Genomic DNA, 21,603 nt, shown 5'->3' with positions numbered 1-21,603 from the left:
GGGCAGGCCCTATGAGGAGAGGATAAGGGACCTGAATCTGTTCAGCCTCCACAAGAGAAGGCTGAGGGGGGGGATCTAGTGGCCTGTTACAAACTAATCAGGGGGGACCAGCAGGCATTGGGGGAGTCCCTGTTCCCCCGAGCACTACCAGGAGTGACTAGAAATAACGGTCACAAGCTGGCAGAGGGTAGATTTAGACTAGGCATCAGGAGGTGTTACTTCACAATCAGGGCAGCTAGGATCTGGAATCAACTTCCAAGAGAAGTGGTGCTGGCTCCTACCCTGGGGGTCTTTAAGAGGAGGCTGGATGAACACCTTCCTGGGGTCGTTTGACCCCAGTGCTCTTTTGTGCCATAGCAGGGGGTTGGACTTGATGATCTGTCAAGGTCCCTTCCGACCCTACAAACTATGAAACTATGAAAACTCAGAGCCCTTGAAAAACTGGTTCTGTTTGGATTGGAGGAAAAGTTGATGCCTAAAATATTTCAAATCTTATATAAATTAATTCACACATCCTCACTCATATCCTCCAAAGTAAAACTAAAACTCCTATTATAGTAAATATTGTCAAGACACACAAGAGCAAGTGACATCAGCACAGAGGCCAGCAAACAGTGGAGTTTCAGTGGGGAGTTCTCCCAGATACTTTCTTACCCTTCTTCAGTGTAAGCTTGCTGAGTGGAAATAGGTAAAGAAAGAAGAGGGAATTTTTCAGAAACTACCAGCAGAAGCAGCAGCAGGAGTTAGGTAGAGAAAATGAGTCTAGGAGAATTGCCTGTACTTTAAGGAAGCTGCATTAAGGATTCAGGAGCAAGCTATCACAATGTAATGGAAGACAAGGAAGTACAATAGGAGACCAGAAATCTCTTCAATGAGTGGAAACTCAAAAAGAAATCCCACAACAGTATAACCTTGGTTATATTACTAGGGAAGAGTAAAATGGCAGGAATCTATTTCAATTGCAGTTTTGCAATTTTTACGGAAACTGTGAAAAATGGCAGTATCCATGATCGCCACAAAAATGGTGTTGGCTGCTGTTTCCCATGGAATCAACCCCCTACTCCCTGCCCCAAATGCTTACCGGAATACAAAGACTTAGATTTAAATTTAATGCTTAGATTTATAATAATACAGTAATTTATGTGATATTTCCATAGAATCTGCTACTTAATTATGCTGGTTTTGCCCCTTAGCCAATCAACAGCAAGGGACAGGGCCACCAGGGTCCCTCAGCCAATCAGCGGTGATGGGCGGGGCCACTGTGAAAGGCCCACAAAATGAGATCTTTGCACCATGAGTGGGCTGTGACAAACCCTTTTTCTCACTGATTTAAGCAGTGAAAAATGATCCCTACCATTAGCCCTAAAAGTGGCAGAGATTATCACTGCACAAGTCTGCAGAGAGAAAATTTAGAACGCCGAGATCTGATTTGAGATGCAGCTCAAGGGCCAGGGACATAAGACAATACAAAGTATGTCAAGAGCAAAAAGAACAAACAAACTGTAGGACCCTTACAGAATGCCAAAAGTTATCTAGTTATAGATAGGGCAGAGAAAGTGGAAATATTTAAATATCTTTTTTTACTTCAGTCTTCACAAATGGGGTTGGGAACCAGATAATGAGTAAGGTTGGCAGCAAAGATCAATAAGTCAAAAAGCCTAGAACAGGAGCTGGTAACGTTTTTGGTCAGAGTGCCAAAAACACCCACAACCTCAACTTGTAAGATGTTGGTGTGCCAAAGGCAGATGGCAGAGGAGTCATGAGGGGCCCAGTCCTTGTTATAGCAGTGCTACCCCAGCCCCCTCCCCAAGGCATACATGCAAGGAAACTGTCTTTGTGTGCTATGCTCTGGAACACATGCCGGGGTTGCCTACCCCTGGCCAAGAGTAATGACAGAACAGGTTAGGGGTTACCCAGAGAAGCTAAGTGTTTTCAATTTGGCGGGCTAGATAGGATGTGCCTTAGGGGACTGAAGGAACTAGCTGAGGTAATTTCAGAGCCTCTGATTCTTTGATAATTTGTGAAAGTCAGGTCAGGTCCCAGATGATTGGAAAAGGGAAAATACAGAGCACATCTTTATGAAAGGGAAGAAGGACGATCCCAGGAATGATAGTCTGACCTCAATACCTGGAAAGAACATGAAGAAGCTCCTCAAAAAGTCTACTGTGAAACATGTAGAGGAGAAAAATGTTATTAGGAACAGCCGTAATGGATACACCAAGAGCAGGTCATGCCTGACCAACTTGATTTCCTTCTACAATAAGGTAGCAGGCAATGTGGCTGGAGGGAAAGCAGTGAGTGGCCCTTACCTTAAGCAAGGCTTCTGACACCATCTCCTACAACATTCTCATTGACAAACTAAGGAAATACAGACTTGATGAAAGAAATGTATGGTGGATAAATAAGTGGCTGGATAATCATACTGAGCAAGTAGTCATCAATGGTTCATCGTCCATCTGGGAGGAGGCATCAAATGGGATTCCCCAGAGGTCTGTCCTGCATTCGATTTTGATCTCTTCATTAATTATATGGATGACAGGCTTGACTGTTTATCATATTTCTGGATGGAACTAAGTTGGCAATCAACAAAATGAAATTAAGGAGCACTACGTGCAAAGCCCTGCATTTGGAACAGAATATTTGAATGCATAAATACAGATTGGGGAATAACTGACTAGGCTGCATTACTGCAGAGAAGGACCTGGGGATTATGGTAAACCATAAACTGAGAATGAACCAACAGTGTGCTCTTGTTGACCAAAAAACCCCCCAAAAAACAAAACAAAAAACAAACAAAAAAAAACAACAAAAAAGAATACTAGGTTGTATCAACAAGAAGGTCACTTGCAAATCAATGTAAATTATTCTTTCACTCTCTTCAGCACTGATGGGGCCTGTCCTGGAGTACTGTGTCCAGTTCTAAGCCCCACACTTCAAGAATGCAGATAATTTGGAAAAAGTCCAGAATAAAGCAACAAAAATTATCAGGATTTTAGGGGACAAGATTTATGAGGAAAGGCTGAAAAAAATAGGGTTATTTAGTCTGGAGAAGAGAAAGCAGACGGAGGATTTGATAACAATCTTCTAATACCTGAAGGACAACTACAGAGAGAATGGAAGTAGACTATTCTCTATGGTTGTAGGGGACAACACAAGGATCAATGGTCTCAAACTGCAGCAGAATAAATTTAGATTAGAAGGAACTTTCTGGCTATGAGGGTGGTCAAGCATTGGAATGAATTGATTACCTAGAAAATTGGTGCAATCTCCATATCTGGAAATTTTCAAGAGCAGGCTGCATAGAAAGTTGGCTGAGGTGGCTTAGTCAGGGATGATCCTACCTCAAGGAAGTGAGTGGACTGGATGACCTTGTGAGGTCTTTTCCACCCTTTTTCTTCTATTACTCTATGAACCTACATTAAAAAAATACTTAGCAACATACCGTTGCTCTTCTTGGAGAAAAATGAGCTTAGAAATAAAAATAAACTCCACAGAAATGTATTTGAAATTTCTGAGGCAACAACTCCTCTAAAGTGAGAGTCTGTAGCTAGTTGGACAGGATGTAGAATTCAAATCACAGAGAAATCCTAGGAGCCACTGAGAAATCTAGGGATTCGTGAAGAGCCAGCCATGTTTTTCTGCTCAAACCATCATTCGCTTAGTTCCATAGTTTCATAGTTTGTAGGATTGGAAGGGACCTGAGCAGATCATCAAGTCTGACCCCCTGCTATGGCAGGAAAGAGTACTGGGGTCAAACAACCCCAGGAAGGTGTTCATCCAGCCTCCTCTTAAAGACCCCCAGGGTAGGAGCCAGCACCACTTCTCTTGGAAGTTTTTTCCAGATCCTAGCCACCCTGACAGTGAAGTAGCACCTCCTGATGTCTAGTCTGAATCTACCCTCTGCCAGCTTGTGACCGTTATTTCTTGTCACTCCTCAGAGTGCTCAGGGGAACAGGGACTCCTCCAATGCCTGCTGGTCCCCCCTGGTTAGTTTGTAAATGGCCACTAGATCCCCCCACAGCCTTCTCTTGTGGAGGCTGAAGAGGTTCAGGTCCCTTAGCCTTTCCTCATAGGGCCTGCCCTGCTGCCCCCTGATCATGCTAGTGACCCTCCTCTGGACCCTCTCCATGTTGTCCACATCCCTCCTGAAGTGCGGTGCCCAGAACTGGACACACTACTCCAGTTGCTGCCTGACCAGTGTTGCATAGAGGGGGAAGATCACCTCCTTGGACCTGCTTGAGATGCATCTGTGGATGCATGACAAGGTACAGTTGGCCTTCCTGACCGCATCGCCGCACTGTTGGCCCATGTTCATTTTGGCATCAATAATGACTCCAAGATCCTTTTCTGCCTCTGCACTGACAAGAAGGGAGTTCCCCAGCCTGTGGGTATGCTGCTGGTTCTTCCTCCCCACGTGCAGCACCTTGCACTTGTCAGTGTTGAAGCCCATCAACACTCTTGGCTGCATGGTTCTCTTACGAGATATGCAAATAGTCCCAGAAGGACAGCAATACTTGATCTGAGGCTATGAGAGGCCAACTTCAATACATCTTCAGAGAAGAAGCAGTCCATCATTCATAGGCATGTGCATATGCGTGTGTGCATGTGTGTGAGCATGCACATGTGCACTTATTTGCATGTGCACTTATTTATTAATGTTATAATTTCATAGAAGTGTCTGAATCATTATATCATAAAATCCTCTGGCATTTGCAATGTTTTAAGCTCTTTTTTATATCAAAATCAAGAAACAGAAATGCAGCAAAATTAGTTGCTTGCTTTTTCTAGAATGGGGAAGTATCATGTGATTTGACTCATTTTTTTAAACCTATCACCTGCTAAGAGTTTATGTTGACATGAATAGGGCCAGGAGAGAGAGAGAGATTCAGTTGTATAGGACTTCACTGCCTTGCTAAATGCCTGCTAAATACTATTTGTTATACTGTCACATTCTTTTTCTAGGTGTGTTTCTCTGTTGCTGCATTTATAGAAAAAATGGGCACATATAAAAGGGAAGAAAGACACATTTGGAATTAGCCTTGTAAAAACTAACAACCTCTCACATCACAACACAATGTATCAGCCACAAACAGCAGGAGGGATGTATATATCCAGGTAAAAAGACACTATTATCATAAGGGTGTGATGATAGTTTAATTTCTTCAGTATGTAATTCAAACTCACTTGTGTATATGTTACAGATTTAGGGGTATGTTGGTTTGTTTTTAAATTGATGAATCTAAGGCATTTTAGCATGTAATATTTACAGAAGGAGAATGGTTAAAAAAAGCTTCTGAACTGGAATCAGAAGGAAGCAAAAAATATAGTAGATGTAGTGTAAAAACAAATCTTAAGTATTTTCAGAGGTTGGCAAGACTACTTATGCATTACTGATTTATATCTGAATCTTAGAGACGAATTGAAAACAAAATATATTATTCTGAGAAAAATGCAGATAAGACTTAAAATGTTGACATCATTGTTATCAATTATAGAAATGATACTGCCAAGATTTTCAAATTTGAATGCCCAAGCCACTAGGTCTCCTCACTCCTCAGTGCCACATAGGCTACCTACCCACTTTTGAAAATCCCAACATACCTATCAACATCTTCAAGCACCTAAATATGCTTAAAAATCTGGCCCCAGATTCATGTGTAAATAGGTATTTAATAGATACAGAATTTTCAGAGGAGCTATGCATTTCCAGTTTTTATTTAGAGTTGGAGTTTATGGTGCTCAACACTTCTGGAAAAAGAAGAAGTCAGGACCTTCTTATATAAATATCTAAATACAGATTGATTTCTCTATCTTTAGTTACCTGAATTTAAATACTTTGGATTAGGTGTTCTGCTCACCAAATAAACTATTCCAATCTTGTGAACAACCTGTAGTACACATTTGCTTCTTTCTGAAATGTTGTTTATACACAATCATAACAGTTTATTACTGGAGGTATGCTGGATTTATTTTCTTAGACAATGTTTCAAAGTTTGTTCCACTGTATTAAGAAAAGATGAGTCTTAAAACAGACAACCTTGTACATCAACTACAAATAGTCATAAATATTTTGTTCTCAAATTATTCCTTAAAACACTGAACAAATGAATTATTGCTCTGCCAAAACTAAAAAAAAATACTGGAAGAGTGCTGACTCTCTCCATGTTTAAATCCTGCTTTGACTTGAAGTAAAAATGGTGAATATTGTGTTGTCTGTCATGAAGACCCCACCAACAAAGGCAGTATACCTTGACTGCCATTCGGTCCCAGTTATTGGTGGCTGTAGAACACACCATTTACATTAGCTAAACAAGGATTGCTCTTGGTGTATAGATTAATACACTACTTTCTCCTCTCTCTTTGTTCCCTCAAGATCTATGAAGTCATTCTGCTTTCCTGAATGTCCTTTGTTCTACCCTTATGCAAGTGCAATACACAGTGGATTTTGACCAAACTCCACAGAACACTTACTTTCCCAGAAAAAACAGTAGGAAGCACCATAGTGCATTTTACTATCTAAAAAGGTGTAAATAGGTTCCATCAAGTTTATCATTTTCACAGATCCTCAGACTGTAGATACTCACTGTGATCTGACACCAAACACAATGAAGTCCAGTCAGGCCTTGGTAACATTTTATATTTTTGTGACATTTGTCACATTTTGTCGGACAGTTTCCTTCTACCCAGAAATGGTGCATTACCTATGATAGAAAAATGCAGGCATAGGTAGAGTTACTGACTTTAACATTTATGTGCCACATAAAATACTGCCATGGACTTACTTCAGTGTTCTTTTTGGACTTCACATATGTTTTGATGCAAGAGGCAGGTGCTCTTGAGACACAACGTTCATGCACTGTGTACTTGCAAACTGAAAGAGAAACATATTATTAATGCTGAGTTAATACAGATTCTGATAACATTTTATACAATAAGTAACATTAGCAGAACATTGCTTCATGCCTACTATTTAATCAATCCAACTGGTCACTAAAAAAAAAAATAAAAAAATTAAACTACGTTGTTTTTTTCCCATAGAATAGAAAAGATCAATTAGTGCAGGAAACATGCAAGTGAAAAATCCAAGAGTGTCTATCAACCCCAAAGCAGGAACTGTTTAATTAAATCAGTCCGCACTAATTTTTTATTTCAAAATAATTCCCAAACAGCAAAAATATTAAAGACAAAATGATGACTGCCAAATGGTTTGGTGTCATTTGCTAGTAGGAAGAAATCTATATTTTACAAACTATAGGCATGAGAGCAGCTGGCAAGCATGAAAATAAAAGCCAATGAGTTTATGATATTCCCTCTATTGATTTATAAACCTTAATCAGCTGATTAGTCCATTTCCAGATAGCAATTGTTTTCATGCATTTCACGTAATCATCCAAAGTTCAACTCTGGCTTGCCATAACACTACCTCTATACAGAGAAGCTTCCTTTTCTAAACCCACCCCCATCTGTTTTACATACTTGTCTTTATTGACAAACCTTGTCTATAAAGATCACACTAGCTATAATAGAGCAATATAAAAATGCCAGTTTATGATGCAAAGCTCCCTTGACTTCAATTATAAAACTCTACTACTATATTTCTGTGATGATTGAATAGTTAACATTAGTATAACTGTGCTTTGATGAGGAAATAATGCTACTGCTTATAACAACAGCATTCAATAGATTCTACTATTTAAAGGTGAATTTCTCCCTGCAACAGATAAGTCTCAAGCTTTTGACCTCGACAGCAATTAAGCACAAAGCACTTCTAAACACCTTACTTGCACCTATTACACAGACCCAGTGGGAGGTGCAGCCATTAATCAGACAAACTGCAGGGAGTAACATTGTTGATTGGGCCATGGAGGGATGGTGGGCCCCCCTGCGGTTCCTTTTTTTTTTTTTTTCCATCTCCCACACAATTTAAAACAAAAAATGCAATCTATAGCAATGCTTTGAAAGTATGTGGGAGGGCAGATTTTTTTTTTTCCCTGTGGAAGGAATGAAGGTGGAGCTCAATTTGATGCAAAATTGCAGAAGTGGTTTTGTAGGAATATCCAGACTCCTTCCTACTTGAAGAAACTGAAAATAACCCACATGAGCTCCCCACATTGTTCATTTGGGGCTATCATTCCTTCCAGGTATCATTAGCAAGAAAAATTAAGAGATCCATACTAAACAATAAGACACATTCACAGCAACTGAGAAAGTTTTATAAATAGGATCAAAGCAGTTTTATTTTACAGACAGGAAAAGTCCTATTTTCATGATACCAATATATATACAAAAAGAAAGGATCCACTGTATTTATCCAAAGGGATTTTGTAGTTCTCAAACAAATAAAATTTCGTTTTTAGAATACGGACAACTTGTTTCCACCAGGTTGAGAGAGTAATGATACTAGAGAAGACGGAATAGACCATGATATATTAGCCAGTTCAGGACTTTAGGAAAATTAATTCCCTAGGTTATTATACTGTATTATAACCATGTATTAAAGCTGATAGATTTCCATTAGTTTAAATTATTTGGAATAAAAGTGGATATTTTATTCCAAAACTCTGCATGTGTGATTATTCAGGGTGTAAGTAAACACGTGGAGGATTTTTTAAAATATGTCCTAAGTGGGACAGTGTCTCCTCCCAAAAATGTATGTCCAATTATGCCACATTTATCTACAATTAGTAATCTGAAATGTATCAGTAGTCCTACTTGCTCAGAAAGCTACTGGTCATCATACTCGTAATGCAGTAGCTTTGATTCAAAGGACACTGAAAATGTAAGGAAGCTGAAAAAAAGTTTAGATTAGCAAAAAGTAGACTGAAAGGAGACTTTATTGCAGTTAATTCTGTTCCCATAAAGAATAGACCAAGTATTATTAAAACTAGTAGAGAAAGCGTGAAAAATAAAGCCAGAACAATTCAAATAAAACTCCCCACCCTTCCGCCCCCTCGATTTTTTTTATTTATTTTTTTAATAAGAAGGATAGTTAACTGCTTAAAACAACTACTTTAGGAAACACTGGATTTTCCATCTCATGATGTCCTCAAACCAGGACAAAACACCTTTCTAAAAATATGCTTTAGAAAGATCTGAGTTATTTAGTCAAAAATGAGTTACTGGGCTCAATACTGGGGTATCCAGGTGAAATGTAAGACTCTCTATTATCAAGGAGACTAGATTAGATGATGTAATTGTCCTTTCAGCCTTAAACTCTAAAAATGTGAGTAATAGTAGCAGAATCAAGTCTTGTGATTGCACAACCAATCAAGTAATTGCATATGCCATCAAAGCTTCTATGCAAATTGGATACCAGATCGTAGGAACCTGAGCCTGAAAATTAGGTCCAGATATACCAGATAGAATGCATTACGAGGAAGATTAGAATAACTAAATATGGTATTCAGTACCCATGCTAGTTGATGACTAATAAAGAATATGAATAACTATTTACAAATATTTAAAGGAGGAAATATCAAAGAAGGGTTGTTCTCATAACCAGGATATATAATAGCAATATAAAACATAAAGCAAGTGTAAAAATGTAGGCAAGATAAGAGAGTTTATTGTAATATGAAGTTCTATTATGATATAGAACACACTCTCATAGGAAGTTTTGAAATCCAATCACTTAACACTTTACCAACCCCGTGTCAATACTTTGATTTTTTCCCTGTACTTTAAGACTGAGCATTTGCTCCAGCTTTAAAGAGTGTATAGGTATTTGTAATACTGTTAATATAAAGTATATAGAGAATGGTCAAAGAAATGCATATACTCACAAGAACAGCAGAGACCCTGCTTGCCTACTCCTATTAACATGTTCAAGCAAAGATTACAGTAGGCAGGCTTGTTAAAGTGTTTCAGTCTCCATACATGCTGCCCATCATCCTTCACATTCTGCACAGGCCATAAAAGAAACAGATTTCATTTAATGAAATAAACAGTGAAATATATAAGTGCCAATAAAAATTGGAGATTGACTCAAGAACGTAAAAGACAAGCTGTTACTTCATTTATTACTTTACATCAGATGAAAATATAATCCTTCTAGTACACAGGAACTGATATGACAATAGATTCCTCAGAAGCTTCAACATGTCCATGCATTTCCAAACCATGAAGGGGAGTAGCCACCTGTTGTTAACACTGCAACACAGATTTGTCTATAGACATTATAAAGCAGCTATAACATTAATTACATTGCAGTTAGTTCTAAAAACATCTTTGCTATAGTTTGACTGAAGAATTTTTAAAAATGTCAGCAAATTTTCTTTAAGAGCTCTTGGGATGTGGAACATTTCTGTGGATGTCATATAGCCCGTATTAAGCAGGAAGTCTGAGTGCAATATGATAATGGTTCCCTTTGGCCTTAAATTCTAAAGGCCTAGCTTCACTAGTCCCTCAAATAACTGAGTTGGCTGACAATAGAGTGTGGGGATGGGGTTTTTAAAAATTATTTAATCAAAATCAATAATTATTAAAACGTTAATTTAGCAACTAAGATTATCTAACATATAAAAAGTTTACTAAATCTGCTTTAAATTCTTTTCTTTTTTTTGAGACCCTAAATGACATAGTCTGTTACTTGTAAGTGAAACAATATGAAAAGAAACAAAAGTAGCAAGTCTCTGAGCAAGACTTTTTCAACATGTTATTCTTTCATTTTTTGTGTTCTACATGTTGCCATACTGCTGTGAGATTTCTGGCCATTTCTTAACTAGCAATGTAATCAGATTACAGTTACGTATAGAATTTATTTTTAGACTTTGAAACTACAACATTTAATGTAATTAATGAACCTGAGGGTGATCCAGAAATCTTAATTTTAGGTGCAACAAAAAAGAAAAAAAAAACAAAAAAACATGGCCACCATTTACATTTATCTTAATTTCTCATAACCTACTGTCAGAAATGGAACCAAATACTTAAAAGCTCACCAATACCATGTACCAGATCAAAATATACTGCAACATACTAGGCCAAATTCAGGTACTGTGAAAGCTGATGATATTAAATTTTGTCGGTCCTGAACTTGGCCAGTTTTGCTTGATTATTTTCAAGTTTGTGTTATTTTGATACACAATGTTCTAAAGACATAAAGTAAATAAAAAACATTTTCAATATATTGTTTAGACATATATTATTTTAAATTTTTTTTAAAAAAGCATGACTACATCTATAGCTGGTTCTTGTTCAATCTCTTAATTATGATATCAAAGAATACAAAAATGTCTCTCTCAATGCTTATAAATACCTCTGTCTATAGTTTATTGTATTTCATGAGGTCTTAGTCATAAGAACCGTTAAAGTAAATCAACAGATGTAATGCAACTCAAATCTTTTAGATATTACACATTAGTATCTAATTTCACATGCTAAATTCTTGAAACTATAGCACTGTTCTGTTTTTTTGAACTCAAGTTATCTGTCACTGATGAGTCATAGTCACTCTGGATCTATCTACACAGCATCATAAGGAGGAAAACAATATCCATGTATGTGAGCATCACCTTAGTGAAATAAAAGTTTTACACCTATTCCAAAGGGAGGTCTTACTTTGAATATAACTTTGAATAATGTCTACAAAATGCCTGTATTAAAAGTCAATAGGAACTGAAATCAGTGGGGGTGTTTTTGTATATATTTAGACTTCAGGATCAGATCCTGTGTGGAGTTCCATGATATTATCATCAAGAATTCAAAAGCCATCCTGGAAAGCTAGTCAATGTCAGGGCCTCTTTTCTGTACAGAGAACAAAGGAGTTGCCTATTCAAAACTTCTCAGCTTGATAAAGAGTGTGGAGGTTTTCCAGTGTTCTCTGAAGAATCAGAAGCAGCTGTGGAGCCCTAGGCTAGGGACAGAAATTACATGTAAACCAAGTATAAGTGATCGGAAACCAGTTCAAATCTATAACACAACAGAAGTTCAGTGCATATGCACTGCTTATAAAAAGGCCCAAACCAGTTTAAGATAAACCTGGATGGATGTAGTACCAGACTTAACTGATTTAGGTTAAATCAGTTTACTGAACTTCTGTTCCAGGCCCCCTCCAGATTCAAGTTAACTCACCGACCACCGGCATTTCCAATACTTTGCACCTCCCGCACAAACTCCCCCCTTGCAGTGTGGGCAGGCTAACCTTGGCCCAAGCTGACTGCCCCAACTGAGCAAAGTGTGCTCTAGTACCCCCTGGCTTCTGGCCTGAGCCACAACAGGCATGTGTCTATATTTCTGGAATCAGAAGTAAATATCTGTTCACTTGCTTATTGGTTCAATTTATGTAGCTTAGACTAACCTGAAAAGATTGAACTGATTCATTCTCAGGCTTTTAGACTCCCCGTACTTAGTCCCAGTCTCCAATCAAGTTCCTTCAGGACCATTGTTAAGCAAGCCTGTCTTATTACCCAGAGATCCTTGAACAGTAATTTTTTTCCACTTTGTCTTACTACCCACTTCAATGCATTTCTTTAGTATACTGACGTTCAACAGTATTAAATATGTTTTGAGTCTTTGAAAGCCACCATTCATTTACTAGAAAATTAAAGACTGTAAATGTTTTTGAGAAAAGAATACTATAAATAATAAACACTTCTACTCTTCAGACATATTAGTCTGGTCATCAACATGTGCTGTAATAAACTAAAAACACTTAAAATGCAAGCTGATCTGTGTTCATAAGCAAAACTATTTACTGTTTATTAAAATTAACATAAAATACATGGTTATGCATAAATACATTTTTGCTTCACATTAGTTTCATTTTACTTTTTTCTGATTTTTTTTTTTTTTTTAAAGATGGCCATTACATGTGAATATGCCTCTTCTTATTTGAAGAGAACATATGGAGTAACTTAGCTGGCATTTTCCTTATCAGAAAAACAAACAAGTCTTGATGTGGGTGTTCTGCCAATTAAAACACTTAACTGTGTTACAGGCTGCAACTGATGCACAAATCCATTACATAAACACACACACTTTTAGAAAATAGCAAATTAAATTTTTGCTTTTGTGCACTGCCAAAATCAGCAATAAAGTGCTGCATATGATTATGCATGTACATAACTTTTTAAAACACTGCATAGGGGAAAAAAAAGCCCATCTAATGTGAAACAAACCTCTCTCAGTATAAGACTAAGTATGAGTAAAATTCACATTTCTGATCCAGCAGTGCATTTACTGATTTTCAGTCATTTTGCTTCCATATCCTGAAAAAGAATCCCAAAACTAATAGTAATTTAGAAGATCTAGGGCAGATACAGTGAAAATATAGATTATATGATATGTCTATATACCATATACACACATTAGCATATAACGGTATTGGTAATATTTATTTTACTCACACTGGCTCTCATCTCTCACTGTGGTACTAACCCTGCTACCACTGAAATCAATAGGGGGTTTGTCATAACCTACAATGGCAGAAGAACTGGACCTTGCAAACAAACCACGGAACAGGCAGACTCAGAGATGTAAGCAGCTAGTACCATACCCTAGGCAGTAGTGTGACCACTCCATTGGGCCCCTCGCCCCCCCCCGCCCAACACCCTCCACCTTCCCTGAAGCAGCTGCAGCTCTGAATCCAGAAGCAAGGACGGGTCGAGCAGCAGCGGCAGTGACAGCGGAGCAGGAACAGCATCCAAGGGTTACTGCTGCGGGGGGAGATCATATTACTTCCTTTTTTTCCTTGCTGACACATATATGAGAGTGGCCAAAACTACCAGTTTTGGCAACGCCTCCCTCAAACAACAGCAAACTTCTGTTCAATGCTGCCACAGAATGCATCACTACTGCTTTGGTGCCCTCCCTGCTGCTGGAGCAGCAGCTGCTGCAATGAAGGTACAGAGGGGGAAACAGGAACTGATACACCCCAGCCTTAGGGAGTGCCTAGGACTTGTGACCTGCTTGACCACCCATCATTCTACTAGCCAACTTTAAAATATAAATAGATGCATGCATTTTTCTTGTTATGCATCTCTAATCTATTTTACAGGTATTTTTTTAATAATTTATAAATGAAAATGCTGTGGCAAGCACAGAGGAATGATTAGGAGACATTAGGGTTGGCTGATGGTCTTTTATTTTGCTTTGTATTTTTTTTAAATTTTACCTAGCCTAAAGAGTTCTCCATGACTGACCTTTCTATGCCTGTCAGCCAAAGAGAAGGAGGAAAGCATCCATCAAGCCTCCAACATATAACAATTATATTCCAAGAAAGGCTCCTCCCATAGAGTTCCAGTTCAACAGCTGGAAAGACTCTCCCTGTCATTCTATTAAAATTAAGTCAGGAACAACCTCCCTCACCAGGAAGATCCCAAATAATGAACAATAAGAAATCTTATATACTTTAGTCAGTACTATGCAAATAGAAAAGGTCAGATGCTGTGGTACTAACCCTGCTACCACTGAAATCAATAGGGGGTTTGTCATAACCTACAATGGCAGAAGAACTGGACCTTACAAACAAACCACAGAACAGGCAGACTCAGAGATGTAAGCAGCTAGTACCATACCCTAGGCAGTAGCGTGACCACTCCATTGGCCCCCTCGCTCCCCCCCGCCCAACACCCTCCACCTTCCCTGAAGCAGCTGCAGCTCTGAATCCAGAAGCAAGGACGGGTCGAGCAGCAGCTGTACTTCCATCTGTTCCAAGAACAGATGGAAGTACAGAAGGAAGGAAGTTTGGTTGTGTAAGCAGCTCTAGAACTCACCTCTCTAGTGCATCACCTTTTGCTGGTCCTAAATAGGTGGGCTTGCAGCAGAGCCATTATCCATAGCCCTCTATTGTACACATCTAGAAAAAGCTTCAAGTAAAACTTAGCACATAGTATAGATAGATTTTAGGTGGTGGTGTGGTTTCCAGATATACACTCTACTCTTTGTATAAGCACACACGCATAGATACAGAATGAGGTAATATTGCTCTTGTTCTACACTGGCCTCTTTCAGGATAAGCTTAGCAAAAGGCTCCCAAGAAAGAAAATCTGTCAGTGGCAACTCTGTAGAGTTGAAAAGTGCCTGCAGCACCCTTTGCATTAACTCCCTTAGGTAACAGTGCAGGGTAAAAGCTGACAGCACTGACTTTTCTGAGAGCTCTCGCTAAAAACTCTTGGAAAGCGATGAAGCTGTGCCCTCTGGTGGTAAATCAAAGAAATGACAGTGGCAGACCCACTCAACTCTTCCTACAATGAACCTATATCCATTCTAAAAGAGAACTCGGCTAGCACAAGGAGAGGTAATTTATACCTCCATGTGTGACAGACTCTGTCCAGCCCCCTATATGGGTATGTGTGTGTGTTTGTGAGAGAGAGAGAGAGAACGTATAGATATAGCACACAATTAATCTATGCCACAATCATTTACAAACATACTTTATAAATGTGGCCTGATCATCATCAATGATAAGTTTATCGTTGCAATATAAAGCAAAGCTTGCCTCACTTCTCACTGACACAGAGAAACAAAAATATAAAACCAGAAATAGTCAGGTGTTGTCTATAAGCACTGGAACATTTCAGTCGAAGAAGTACCACATGCTATAATGGATCTAAACAACTTAAGACTTTACAGTACCTTTGGTTCAGGTCCCCAATTCCACATACATACAGCTCAGAACAACAGATGACAATAATATACTAGACATCATGCATTTCACCACACGCTCAATTTAACATTTAATAAAAGATAATAAAAAAAGAGGTAACAATGCTTATCCTTTAAATTTTCAGTGGTAATGGCCTACTACATTAGCTGTTTGAGGATATGAAATAAATCTCATTCACCAGGAAATGTTCTTTTAATTCAATTCTAGCTTTGTTGCTCTTGGGCTGTAGAGTATTTACCTCATTTAGATTTACTTCACTTGTATATTTTCATTGTGCAACTCTTTCATGAGTGCAGGTAAACAGGTTAGTACTAAAAAAGCAAGCCACTATGTTCTCTTACATTCTTTCAGGCTACTTGTGACACAGGTTATATAGGTTACAAGCCATTTGCTGCTGCTGAATTTTTCTCTTGCCTAATAAAAGCAGAGCTAATCTTTGAGCTACAACAGTACAAATATGACATCTAGTGGTAACCAAGAGGAAAGAGTTTATTCTGAGTTTCAAAATGTCTAGGTCCTTATAAGTGAAATCTAGTGGATGTGAATGGATGGGCCGTTACCAGCATTTTGTAGGCCCGTCAATAGGAACGCTGGTTACTACCCACTCATGAAAAGAGAGACCACAACTAGATGTGATCTTCGATGACTGCTGAAAACAAATCAAAGTGCAGGACAAGGGTGTTGTAAAAAAGAGTAAGTGTGGGATACCAAGAGGAGAACATCAGGTGATGCCCACAGCTCCAAGAAGAGACTTAAGTAGTAAATGGAAGTTTGTCCAAATATCTAAACTAATGAAAGAAACACAAGAAAACTAGTCTCAAAGTTGTGCAGAACAACCCAGTGATCAAGTTTCTTTCTCCTGGATAACTTGCCTGTGCTTAGTAGAGGGTAAGTAAGGAAGTCTGAATGTGGCGGGGTCTTGAATGTGCTGAACTAATGCAAATTGAGGGGAAAAAAGGCATAAACTGAGAAAGGAGTCTTGAAGGAGGACAATAGGAGCCATAGCTTGATATACCAGATATAAATGTACAACTGAGTATTCTCACATTGTAAAGAGAATAAATATCTGGGAAGTCTATTGACCACAGTTTTGTGAAAGAGTTACCAACAAATGCCCCCTAAAGTTGTAGGGCAAGGTTGGAATGGCAGCACACTCAGGAGACTTGCACCCTCCTTGAAAGGTCATGATTTAGTATTTGACCCACTGAGAGCCTGACAGGGCCACAGATACAAGTCCTACCCTGCATGGACAACTGGTGCCTCCCAAGTCTGGGGTGGCACTAGCGGCGCAGAGGACAGCCTGCAGCCAGGGGTGGAGTGGACCCAGCAGCCGGTCCCCAAGCACATCGGCAGCACGATGGTGGCACTTCTGCCGCTGACATGCTGCCAGCAGAGCCAAATTCAGGAGGGGCACAAGCGCTCCCCATGCCCCCCTACCAGCCGGAGCATTCGCTGTCAGTAGGGGCACCAGAACTCTCAAGGGGGGCATATGCTTCCCTGTGCCCCCACCCCCCACATGTCCCCTATGCCGTGAAAACAGGAAAAGTTCACCCCTCAATCATAGGAGAGAAGAAGAGCAGAAGTGGGATCAAATGATTGTGGGAAAACAGAACACAAAAAGTGTAGTGCTGGTGGCAGAATCAAATGACCGGAGATAGTGAGAGTCACTAAAATGATGATGCTCAGAGAAAAATAAATAAATAAATCACAGGAGTCAGTGGATGCTGCCCAACAGAATTCTTCCAAAATGAGGGGAAGCAAAAGTGCAAGAAAAATGGACTGTTAGGGCCAGTCCAGAGAGGCAGGTAAAGGCACAATAAAATCTGATATGCCATACACAATCAAGCTTCCTACCATGCCATACATGCATAGCAGGAGATGTGATTGTGGGATTAGGCATCAGATCTCAATATGCCTTATTGCTGGTACAGGGGGAGCCCAGGATAATGATCCCAAGCTCCTCCTGCTCCAGCCAGTGCAACCACAGGGGCATCCCAGGTGTCCCCATGGCTGGGAATCCTATCAACTGATTCAGGTTCCCAGCCACAGGGACACCTGGAGTGTCCCCATCACTGGGAGCCTGCATCGGTTACGGGCTTCCAGCTGCAAAGACACCTGAGATGCATGGCCATGAACCCATCAGTTGATGGACCCCCCAGCCATGGAGACATGTGTTCCTGTGGCTGAGAGCCTGTGTTGGCTGATGGCGTCCCAGCCACAGGGTTATCCTAGCCACACGTTCAATTAATAACATGATTGGAAGGAGCCACAAAGTTACTGCACAACTGGTTAATTATGTCTGAAGTGTAACATGCAGCAGGGGTAGGGTTACCATATGTCTGGGCTTTCCCAGACATGTCCTCTTTTTAGGTCCTCTGGTCTCCATCCAGGTGGGTTTTTTGAAATATAAACAAAGGTCTGGGATTTTGCTGCTAGAGCTGCATTTCCCAGCTTGCCCTAGCAGTGTGCATGTTTACCAGAGATCCAGGTTTTCTGTTTGCTGTAGAAAAACATGGATTTTCCTCTTTAAAGGAGGAAACCATGAGTTTCCTCTTGCAGCCTGGCAGCCTTCCAGCCTGCAAGGAGCTGTTTGGAGCAACTGAGGACAGGGGGAACCACATGCATCTGCACGTGCATATGTATGTGGCCGGCTCACAGCCAGGCAGGGTGGTGGGAGCAGCCCCGGCAGCTGGATGCAGATAAGTCTGGTGGGAGGCAGGGATTGGAGGGCCATAGCTTGGAAATTGTCTGGGGGGCTGTGTGTGTGCATGCATGTGTGTATACATATGTGCACGCATGTGTGGAGGGGATGGGTGTGTAGGGGGGGTGGTCAGATAAAGACGGCCAGGCTCTGTGGGAAGGTGGCTGGGTGCAGGGGCTACAGCAGAATGGTGGGGAGGGGGCAGCAGGAAGTCCCCTGCTCCTCGGGGGGGGGGAGCCTTCAGAGGTGGTGGGGAGCTGCACAGCAGGGCCAGTGGTACCAGGTCTGGTGCCCATGCTCACAGGGGTGGAGCAGCCAGGAGATGCTGCCCCAGGGTGGCTGTGGCCAGGCCACTTGGTGTGGCATGGGAGCCCCAGCCCAGGGCGGGGGGGTGTTACAGGCCTCTCCATCTCCTCCCTCCAGCCTGCACTGGGGCTGGACTCGTTCTGTTGACACCTGCATGAGTCAGAGCTGCTGCAGCCATTGCACTTGGGCCCAGTCAAGATGGGGGCAGCTAGGGACCCCCTATAGCAGGACTAGGGGGAGCAAGGAGCTGTGGATCAGGAGTGAGGGACACCTGCAAGGCGGGTGGGGGGGGGCTGTAGCTTGGGAGTGAGGGGCACCAGGTGGGCAGGGGACTGTGGGACACTGGCAGCACCATGGGTCTGTGGGTTGGGATTGAGGACAGTGGCAGGGCTGGTGGCTTTGTTTCTGTTCTACATTTAATTTCTGAGGCAATGACACTTGTTATTTACTGTTAACAGTTAGAAACTGTCCCCCAACAATCATATACTCCCCCTCCTCCCAGACCAGCATTCTTTATTTTGAAACTGGAAATATGGTAACCCTAGACAGGGGCCAAAGAGAAAGCAAACTTGTGGCTGAGCTTCTAGATGGACAATATGGACAAGAGCAGAAAGAGGCTCCTGAGGCACAATCAATTCAGCACTTTTCTAGAAGTGATAGGCTGTATTATCTGTGCCTATGAATCTGGCAATATGTTGTCCATTTTGTTATGTATAGGGCTGCCATCCCTCCACTTACTAACCCTAACTACCTTAAAGTAAGGAAATTGAAGAACAGGGGGTTGGACTCAATGACTTCCTAAGGTCCCTTCCAAACTTAGTTTTCCATGATTCTATGAACACTATGCCACTAATCAGTGGTAGAATTTACAGCAGAATCCATTGCCTTTTTATACAGACTGTAGGCATCTCTGAAAACCCCTGATGAAATGCCACCCAACCCTGGAGGTTCTGAAGCTCCACAATATAAAATACATGAATAATTCTTGAAGCAGGGATTTTTCCTTCAAATAGGTGCAAGAACAAGCAGACCAAGTTCATGCTCACTCTTGCTCCCTTTCACTGACCCAATGAATCTTGAATTGTTTTATGCAAAGTGGATCAGTTTCAGTAGGAATAGGGTTTAGGGTAGTGGTTCTCAGGACCCTGGCAGAAATAACACATCAAGTGCTCCAATCTGTATTAATGGAGCAATAAACTGTAACATGCCACATATTTAAGCAATTTATCACTGGATACTAAGCCACAAAATGTCCATCCAGGCACAAAAATGTTACTTGTAAAATGTAGATTATCTTTGCAGCTCATTTCTATTGCACTTTAATTTGAACGTGTGAAACATTACACACAGGGTCATAGTCAGGTACTCTAGAATCCCTGGGTGAACCGCTCTCTCTTTCTCTCCTCCTCCCACTTCCTGCAAGGAGACACTGTAATTTATGCTGAACTCTGCTGCCCCATGGTGCTTCAGCAGGAGATGTCATGATTCACCATCCCTCCTCCCTTTCCACAGTCAGCCTGCAAGGCTACATTTTAAGAAGCCATTATCACCTCTCCCCTGTGAGAAGCAGACTATAAACAGACACTCAACATGACATGCTTTAGGTACACACAACACTAATCTGAGAGAGGTGGAGGGAATTTGTTTGGAAAACTGCCAGTTGGGGCAAGATGGAGAGACGGGAAAAGTACATACACACAAAAAAAAGCACCTCAAAGATGTCCCTAGAGAATTTGAACCCCACCATTCTTGCCTCCCTGCTTTGTATGGGTCTCCCCTGCTTTGCACAAGAATTCAAGAAGCACCACTCCTCCTTCCCACTAGCAGCATAGCTGAAGGTCTGGGAAGGGTTCTGACAGTCCCTTCTAGCAGCTCTCCAGCTCCCTTTGCTGGCAAATGATAGCAGATCAAGTTCCTAGGGCACTTACTCCCTTTCCCTTCCCCAGGTCCCCAGGTCGTTTGCCCTGTGAACATGAAGCAAATCACATAGCATAACAGCTTCCAACAACAACATTACTTGTTGCTTGAAAAAAATGTCATCTGCCAGGGCCTCAACTAGATTCAAGGCCCCCCCATCCTAAGACTCAGGACACTCCTAAAAAATGTCAGCTTTTAGTTTTCACTCATTTTTTACTCTGGAAAAAAATATAGAGCAATTCTTTTGTTGCAAAGAACTCAGAAAGACCATAGCTAGTCTTTTGACACTATGAATTCTTATTTGAACCTATTTGAAATATTTTGCAAATTATGTGCAAGTTTCTGCACATCTAAGAGTGCTAATACTGTGCAGTACCCGGTGCACTCTTAAAAAAAATTCACAATACTGATAGAGAATCACTGCTTTAGGTTATTTTTCTGGGGAGCAAAAGATGTGGGTTTGAACTTTCTCTAGCAGAAGAGGAAACTGAGCACAGGTCTACCACATCTTGTGTTTTCCCATCATAAGTTACCATATAAATGAGGGACAACATTTCCTTTTCCAGCTGCCTTGAAAGAGTGACCTGTACTCTGTTTTTGAAAAAAAAGGTGAAAGGCATCTCCCAGGAGTAATAAGTAAAACATTTGTGCCTCACAAAGAGACAGGATTTAGGACTTGTCCTCAATGTTTCCCTTTTGTCTTCCCTGACATGGATCCCTGCTCTCATCATGCTATATTTCTGCTATTCTGAGGCACCTAACTCTGGTGTTTAACTCTGGATTTCACTACAAATGTCAAGCACTTGAAAGTCAGTGTTTAGCACTGTGACAATGAAGTGCCTTTTTGGACCTTTTTGGCTGTGAAAAAATAATCACTTAAACCTTCTGTGTCTCAGTCTCCCTATGAAATAGATATGAAAGTTTTCATGGCAATATCATGAGATTTATTTTATTAATGTTGTTAAAGCAGTTTTAAACTTTCAGAAGCACTATATAGTATATGTATAGCAACCATCAAAGGTTAGGTTTCCATTATATCTCCCAGTTTTCAGTTACTTGTAACAATCTTAAT

General features: G+C 40.6%; 1 protein-coding gene across 1 annotated transcript in view; it reads right to left on the bottom strand.

Annotated features, from left to right (window-relative positions):
- Positions 1–21,603, bottom strand: part of DGKB (diacylglycerol kinase beta) — a 620,162-nt gene that overhangs the window by 416,776 nt on the left and 181,783 nt on the right. Inside the window, exons 10-12 of the mRNA XM_059728962.1 lie at positions 9,783–9,900; positions 6,783–6,871; positions 6,585–6,701 (exon numbers count right to left, since the gene is read on the bottom strand). Of these exons, the coding sequence (XP_059584945.1) occupies positions 6,585–6,701; positions 6,783–6,871; positions 9,783–9,900 (324 nt within the window). The remainder of the gene's footprint in view (positions 1–6,584; positions 6,702–6,782; positions 6,872–9,782; positions 9,901–21,603) is intronic.

Source organism: Alligator mississippiensis, chromosome 5, assembly GCF_030867095.1.
Source record: "Alligator mississippiensis isolate rAllMis1 chromosome 5, rAllMis1, whole genome shotgun sequence".
Lineage (NCBI taxonomy): Eukaryota > Metazoa > Chordata > Crocodylia > Alligatoridae > Alligator > Alligator mississippiensis.
The sequence above is the reverse complement of the archived record's forward strand: the minus strand, read 5'-3'. Positions and strand labels throughout refer to the sequence as shown.